The following is an 8,625-nucleotide window of genomic DNA, read 5'->3' on the forward strand; positions in this document are numbered from 1 at the left end:
CTTCCTGAGCTAAGACAGAAATCTGCGAGCTGAAGGCTAAAAAACTGTGAGCTGGCTCACACTGACTCAAGCTTAGAGGGAACACTGCTGTCAAGGAGTTTTCTTTCATTACATTTAAGCCCAAGATTGTGGTAAGTCTTCCCTCGTTGTACAGAATACGCTCTGCCGTTTGGGTCTTGAATTGTTTCCTCCTCCCCCCACATGCCAAAGGAGAATGGGGGGGGTCTCTCTTACTAACCCCTGGGTTTTGCAGCTTTTTTTTGGGGGGGGTATAAAGACGATTGTCTGGTATCATGAAGATAATAGAAGCCATGTGGATTTCCTCTCCTGAGTCCCTTCACATCCGTATCGTTGTGTGAAAGGTGCAGTTGGAACATTTCTGGGACATGGCGCCCAAGATCCTTTCTCCTTCCTCTAGAGTAACAATCCTTTCTCTTTCTTCTAGAGCGGCCATGGCAAATAAAGTTTACTTTCACCCATGGGGCTGCAGCGTGAGCTCAGTTGATAAGATGGCCAGAGGGTGGGGTCTTTTTTGGAAGCAAGACAAAAGCAAGCAGGCGCTTCCGATGCGTCAAAGAGGCAGCGCAAACTTCATAAGAGGCGTGCATTGTACGTTTCCCACTCCAATCGACGTACAGGGCGACGGTCTCCGTTACAATGCCTTGCATAAGAACTTTTGCAAGCCCAGTGTCATGGTGCTGCCGGCCTGCAGCAAGGGAAGGAAGAGCTTTGCGTTAAAAAAGAGAGAGAGAGAGCGCCCTTCTTTCTCTTAGTTCAGGGCTGGATGCTCTAATATCCTGAAGCGTTGTTTGTTTGTTTTTAACACACACAGATATGTGCCTGCACACCACGGAATCTCTGCGACAGATGCAAAACTTTCAGCGCTCGGAACCATTTCATGGAAAGCGCTATTTATCTCTGTGTTCTGCAACAGAACGTCTTGTGGCCTTTTTCTTGTTCTTTCCTGTAGTGGACTTGAGGTCTTTGAGATGGGGGAGGCGGGCTTTCCTGGATCTTGTTGAGAATGAGATGGGCACGAAGTCTTAACATCGGGAAGGTCATTTTACAGTGGATAACAAACCAAGTCGAGGCCACCTTTGGACCCTGTCCCTTCCTTCATGACATGCTGGAACAGAGAGAGGGAGAGGAAAATATTGAGTACCTGAAGGCTGCAGACCTGTAATTCAGCATAAGGATTCAAGTCATATGCAGCATGGCAAGTAATGATTACAGCAGCCCTTGGAGGGAGGCCAAAGTATTTATGACTGCCATCTCCAAGCACCGCAACAGCGCAGGGCCACGAGGAGCAAGAAGCAGCCAAGTAAGTTGCACACACACCCCGGCCTGCCTTCAGGTACAAGCTCTCCCTCCTCTGTGAGGGCAGATCTGCATGCCCCCCCATAGCTAAACCGAATGAAATAAATAAATAAATAATAGCTAGCAATCCAAAACAGTCCAGTGGAAAATATTGAGTACCTGAAGGCTGCAGACCTGTAATTCAGCATAAGGATTCAAGTCATATGCAGCATGGCAAGTAATGATTACAGCAGCCCTTGGAGGGAGGCCAAAGTATTTATGACTGCCATCTCCAAGCACCGCAACAGCGCAGGGCCACGAGGAGCAAGAAGCAGCCAAGTAAGTTGCACACACACCCCGGCCTGCCTTCAGGTACAAGCTCTCCCTCCTCTGTGAGGGCAGATCTGCATGCCCCCCCATAGCTAAACCGAATGAAATAAATAAATAAATAATAGCTAGCAATCCAAAACAGTCCAGTGGAGCCTGAGTGGTGGGTGTTGCCTTCTGACACACTTCCGGTGATGTCAGGGGGTGTGGCACATGCAAATGAGTTATGCTAATGAGCTATGCTAATGAGCTCCTGCACCTCTTTTCCTACAAAATGACCCCTGGTTACCAGCATCTGATTAAATCCAAGGTAGACGTAACCCCTCATTTCCCTTCCTGCCGGCATTAGCCCCGGTTTAGAGAAGGCATAATGAGGGACTGGTCATTTACAAGCCTGCAATGGAATGAGGGTTCTGTCCCCCTTCCCCTCGCCCAACCAGAAATTTGGTCACTCTAAAGGCTAAATGCACTCTAATGCTAAATTGATTAAAAGAGAGGGAAAAAACCCAGACCTTGTTTCCTGAGCCTCCACTGGCATCAGAGGCCTGTTTGGGAATACAGACACAACAGTAAATAACTTCATTAACACGCATTTGTTTGTTGATTCTGCACTACCCGTCTCTCGGGTGGATTTTCGCCATAAGAAATGCTGGTTCTTATATTTAACTATGCAAATCTTGACGACAGCTAGGATTGTGTTTGCCAAAAGACGAAGATATTCCGACTAAACAAGAATTTATTTATAAGCTCTTTGACGTAGCAGAGATGGAGAAATGAACCTTTATTATTCAAGAAAAAAGTTCTGAGGTATTTGATAATTATTGGCTTTGTTTTTACAGATGGTGCAAAGGGATCAATTTTGGCTAAGTGGATGAAGGGAAACAAATTAATAGATACTGCATGAAACGATTCGTATAGTCACATTGGCTAATGTTTAAATGATAGTGCAAAATATATATTTATGTTTACTTTATAGGAAATGTGAAAATCTCCGCAACTATTATAAGAAGATTGGATGATGTCATTATTTCTAAAATCTTAAAAAGCAAATTAAAAAAATATTTAAAAAAGAAAAGAAAGAAATGCTGGTTCTGAGCAGGGACGGGAAGGAACCTTGCAGTAGTTTTTCAAGATCGGAAGAATATCTGATATGGCTGCCCACCAGCAGGGGTCTCCAACGTGGTGCCTGTGGGGTGTCACGGTGCTTGTCCACACCTTTTCTGGCTTCTGCATGCGCACCTATGTCCACGGGATAATCGATAGGCTTTTGGAGCCTTCTGGCCAAAATAGGACATTTCTCCGGGTGATGGCAGGGTTGCAAATCTGGGGTCCAACAAAGGCCGTGATCACACGGGCGGTTTGGCCCGACACAGGCACTCCTCCCCTCCGGATCAAATGGGCGTGGTCAGACAGCCACATCTGTCAGGCATTCCCCAGCCATACCTATCCTGTCATAGGACGACTGGGAGCCAGGTTAAAAAGGCACCACATCACAAGTGGTGGTTTTGGTTCCCCGCGCAGTCATTGCGCATGGCCGGATGCCTGAACGTGGGGGAGTGCACTCAGAACGGATTTGGCAGTCTGAACCTGCAGATCCATTCTGTTGCTAGGGAGGCGTTTTTTTAAAAAAATTGCCTATGCGCGCATGTGCACGGGCATGCACACTTGTGCACATGCATGAATTTTGGAATTTTTATGCAGTGCGCTTCATGGCTGAGGCTCTGCAATAATGTGGATGTCTCCGTGGGTAACCCACAGCGGGGTGTGCTGTGTGGCTGATATGCCCCACAACACTTTAAACCGGTTCAATTAGAGGCAGCCCCATATCGCACCAAGCCGCCAGTGTGACCACAGCCAAAGACTGGTATTCTCAGAGATCAAAAACATGTGTAGAATGCACAGCTGGGGTCAGAGAGATACAGGGATCTCAGCAGAGAAGATTCCATGACATGCATCTTTTAAGCAACACATAACAACACATGAAGAGCCTTGCTGGATACCAGACTGAAAGGTCATCCTGTTTCCCCCACTGGCCAGCTACAGAAGACCTTTGGAAGACTCCCAAGCAGGGCAGGGAGGCCAAAGGACCTCCCCAGGTTGCTCCTCAGCAACACATGCAGAGGTAGATTGCCTCTGAACATGGAGGTTCCATTTAGCCACCATGCCTAATAACCATTGGTGGTTCCGTCCTCCACGATACAAGGCCCAATTCGCTGCCGTGACTACTTATCACAAAATATTAATTCTTGCAAGGTCAGGGAAACTGCCTGAGGTCGACTCTGGTATTCTTGGAGATCAAAAAGAAGTAGCTACCTCTCTCTCTCAGCCATGTCCTGTTTCTCTTCTGCCCTGCAAAGATAAATTGAAGTTTCAAATACACTGCTTCCCCAAATGGGTACACGGTGAAGAACAATAATACCCTCCCAAATTTTATGGGAAGGACACAAGGTTTTCCCACACGCACTGAAGTTCTTCCCTACCTTTCTTTTCTTGCTCTGTTTCTCTCTTCTTCAAACCTAAAGTGAAGAAAAAGAATTAGTTTAGCTCTTCAGTCCCACAATTTCACATTGTTTTCACATGAAAAAATTCCCTTCTGGTTCCTCAGCACTCTTCACCTCGTTTTTGAGATTTCTTATCTGCTAAAGGATTGAGAGCATTTGCTGTTGACCAAATTATACATGAGCTTTATTTCTGGGTCCTCTCATGAAGTGAAAGGACCTTTGAGGTGCACATCTGTACCCATGTGATTTGTCCAGGATCACAGCTTGCCATAGTTAGTCTGTGTTTCATAAACATACTGAGTTATCAACGTGCAATCTCATGTTTTGCTTTTAAAATGTAAAGGTTTCCCTGGCTCGAAAGCCAGTCGAATCCGACTCTAAGGGGCGGTGCTCATCTCCATTTCCAAGCCGAAGAGCCAGCGCTGTCCGAAGACGTTTCCGTGGTCATGTGTCTGGCATGACTAAACACCAAGGCGCACGGAACGCTGTTACCTTCCCACTGAAGCAGTACCTATTTATCTACTTGCAGTTTCTTGCTTTTGCACTGCTAGGTTGGCAGGAGCTGGGGCCGGAGATGGAAGCTCACTCTGGCACGTGGCACTAGGGTTTCGAACTGCTGAACTACAGACTTTCCAGTCTGCAGCTCAGTGTCTTAACCACTTGAGCCACTGCTAAGAAATATGTTAGTCATAGAGAGAGACTGCCGCATAATTCCAGTGGAACAAGGATGGTACAGATATGCATGCATTCCCATTGAAAGCCTGTATTCTATCTAGAGATGTGAAGGCCCAGAAAAAAACCGGAAAAATTCGAAAAAAAACCCATTCCCCCCCCCCCGTTTTTTTCCTGAAGTCTTTTTTCCCCCAAAAAAATTGGAAAAATTGAAAAAAGAAAAAAAATGGAACGTTTTATTTTAACATAATGAATAAAATATTTTAGGACAAGGTGTTCAAATATTTTCCAAATCATTTATATATATATGGTATCAGATTGATCTAATTTCTGTGCACTGAGGACAAGCAAGTCCTAGGTTAAAAACTGAACCCTCCAATGCAAGAACAAGATGCATTTCTTCCTTTAGGAGGTGCGATTGTCAGAAGAAAATAAAAAAGTTTCAGTTTTGGTTTTGCATGTGGGTGGGTATTCTGTTTGAAATAATTGTTTGGATACACTATATTTTTAATATGCTGGTTGTGATAGTTTCATGCCAAGTAAAAACGTCCATAGTCATATTTTATGTTCCTAAAGTAACACAATGACTTTCAATCTGGAAAAGACAAAAAAAAAAGCTAATGTAGCATTTTTTTCATTTTTTCCCGAAAACTTTCGTCCCGCCCCGAAAAAAAATGGGTTTTTTCCCGAGCTTCAAAATGTCCGGAAATTTTACATCTCTAATTCTATCCCCACCTCTCAATGCAGAACGCTTCTCAAGGACTGGAAGCTTACACGAAACAATAAAATACCATTAAGATGGAGTATTTTTCCAAACACATCATCACGTGACATTGTCCCAAGATGGCAGGTAGGGTTGGGAAATACCTGGAGATTTTGGGGGCGGAGGCTAGGGAGGGTGGGACTTGGGGAGGGGAGGGACCTCAGAAGGGCATAATGCCACAGAGTCCACCCTCCGAAGCAGCCATTTTCTCCAGGAGAACTGATCTTGGTTGTCTGGAGAGCCATTGTAGTAGCGGGAGATCTCCAGGTGCCACCTGGATGTTGGCAACTTCTACTGCAGGCCTATTCATGGGCCCAAGGCCAAGAGGGAGGATCATACTATCGTAGAGTTGGAAGAGGCCTTCTAGGACATTTAATCCAACCCCCTGCTCAGTGCAGGAGCTCCAAAGCCTAGAACACTATGGTCGGAAGTCCTCCACTGAGGGAGAGCCCCGTTTACCGACCCCCTGAGCAACCGAGGCTCCGGACGAAGGGACCAAAGAATCTTACACATTTTTTCACCATGGAAACTGGCAAAGGCAAAGACCCACCTGGCACTGGACTACCTGGCAGTGTTCCCTCTAAGCTGAGTCAGTGTGAGCCAGCTCACAGTTTTTTAGCCTACGGCTCACAGATTTTTGTCTTAGCTCAGGAAGGAGGGCTCCAGGGGAAACTAATTTAGGCAGGAGTCAAATTGCTCACTCACAACTTTAATGTCAGTCGCTCACCAAGTAGGATTTCTGCTCACAAGACTCCACAGCTTAGAGGGAGCATTGCTCCCTGGTAGCACTATCTCTCTTTGTATTTAAGAAGCCTGTTGGCTGGACTCAGCAATTTTCAAATGCCTTTAAAATTATCGTGGTTTCTTTTGTACTCGTGACCTTTTCCCCCCTTCATTGCTGCTACCTAAACCCTTTCTTTACTCCTTAAATGGAGAGTTGCAGAAAGTGGGCGGTTAAGCGGTCAAACGGGGCGAGATGATGGGGGGGGGGATGAGGAGGAGAAACGAATGGGCTGTGGAATGCTGCCAAAAGTTAAGAAACCTAAATTTGCATCGCTTACTGTAGGACACAAACTGGAATCTGGACGTGCTCCATGGGGATAATGCTTTCTAGTTCCTCCAGTGTGTGAACGTACTGGATCTTACTGATAAACTTCACACTAGGGAGACAGACAGAGAGAATCCATGCAGTATATACAATATACACAGATTACCGTTGATTTGTGTTTATAAACCCCCTCTAGGATTGCTAGCTTGACCTTCCAAGGATGGTATAATTAATTCTGCATACTGGTTTTCCAGACCTGTGTCTGGTACTTTGGCCAAGATACCACACTGGCTTTTAAGATATGTAAATCTGAGTTTATCATACTGGATTTAGGTTACAGGCATTGTAGCAGTCATGGAGCAGGGAAGAAGAGAAGGCCATTGACTTAAAGGTCCGGCTGAATTAGATGGATTTAACTGTCTGGCTGCATCAGTCCAGCATCCAACTTCCGACAGGATCCAGCCAGTTAATTTTTTTATTTTATTCGACTTCTATCCCGCCCTCCCCGCATGGCAGGCTCAGGGCAGGGGACATCAGATTTAATAAAAATACAATATATAAAATACAAAGGAATAGTAAAAATACAATTAAAACACTAATAAATCACAACTCTATCCTTTTTTTTTTTTTTTAATCACAACTCTATCTTTCAGCCGGTGCAGTTGTCATTAGAATTAAGTCTCACAGATGCCATCTCTGGTAAGCAGTTCTGACCCGCTGAGGGAAGACCCAGAAAAGAGGGAGGGACGTCCGTCACTCTAGTTAAAAGCCTGGCGGAAGAGCTCCGTCTTGCATGCTCTGCGGAACTGTAAAAGGTCCCGCAGGGCCCTGATCTCGTATGGGAGCTCATTCCACCAGGTGGGGGCCAGGGCTGAAAAGGAATAGAACAAGTAATAAAAGGCTTAAAAACAGGCAAATCACCGGGTATGGACGGATTTACAGCGGAATTCTATAAGGAAATGAGAGAAATTTTAGTACCGGAACTATGTACAGTCTTTAATACTATACTAAAGGGAGGAAATGCACCTGACACTTGGAGGACAGCAGAAATAACAATATTATTAAAACCACAGAGGGACCCTCAGGAAGTGGGTTCCTATAGGCCGATAAGCCTATTAAATCAAGATTATAAAATCTTTGCTAAAATAATGGCAAATAGACTCAAAAAATATCACTCCCAAAGTAATAAAAGATGATCAGTATGGTTTTGTTAAAAATAGAAGTATAGCCCACCCGATTAGAAACATATTAAATGTATTAAGTCACTGCCGTTTGGGGAAAATAGGTTTGCTTAAACTAGATGTATATAAAGCATTTGATACATTATCTCATGAATTCTTGTGGAATATAATGTCGAAATATGGCATTGGTCAGGGATTTATAAAAACCATACATGAAATATATAGAGAAGGCTCAGCGGCAGTTCGAATAAATGGTGAACACACTGCACAATTTCCAATTACAAGGGGAGTAAGACAAGGATGCCCACTTTCACCCTTTTTGTTCATAATGGCGATTGAACAATTAGTGGAAAGAATTAGAAATTCAGGAAGGATAGAAGGTTGTAAAATTGGCAAAGAAGAGATGAAGATTAATCTGTTTGCAGATGATATAAGAATAATAATGTCCAACCCAAAGGAAGGAATTAAAGAGACAAAGGTGATACTAGAGGATTTTGAAACAATGTCAGGTTTAAAAATTAATATGATGAAATCAGAAGTATTATACCATAATGTGAATTGAGAGGAAAGGAAATAAATCAACATATTAACCAAAATAGGATTGGGAGTCAAGAGATTTAGATATTTAGGAGTAGAAATACATCAGAATATTAATAAGATTGTAGAGAAAAACTATAATAATGTCTGGAGAAAAATAACAAGAGACAGGAAAAGGTGGAGAGAGTCTTTAAATATAACTTCCAGAATTGGGAGTGTAAAAATGTTCTGGAAACCTAAATTAACATATTTATTTCAAGTACTACCATTAGGGAGCTGCGGTGGCTCAAGTGGTTAAGA

At 43.9% G+C, this 8,625-nt stretch overlaps 1 protein-coding gene across 1 annotated transcript in view; it reads right to left on the reverse strand.

Moving 5' to 3' along the window:
* Positions 1-247: 247 nt before the first annotated feature.
* Positions 248-8,625, reverse strand: part of ATCAY (ataxia, cerebellar, Cayman type) — a 30,671-nt gene continuing 22,293 nt past the window's right edge. Inside the window, 5 exon segments of the mRNA XM_015407052.1 lie at positions 248-1,126; positions 2,136-2,168; positions 3,937-3,972; positions 4,104-4,139; positions 6,621-6,719. Of these exon segments, the coding sequence (XP_015262538.1) occupies positions 1,117-1,126; positions 2,136-2,168; positions 3,937-3,972; positions 4,104-4,139; positions 6,621-6,719 (214 nt within the window). The 3' untranslated portion in view covers positions 248-1,116.

Source organism: Gekko japonicus, unplaced genomic scaffold (assembly GCF_001447785.1).
Source record: "Gekko japonicus isolate JY-2015 unplaced genomic scaffold, Gekko_japonicus_V1.1 scaffold2133, whole genome shotgun sequence".
NCBI lineage: Eukaryota > Metazoa > Chordata > Lepidosauria > Squamata > Gekkonidae > Gekko > Gekko japonicus.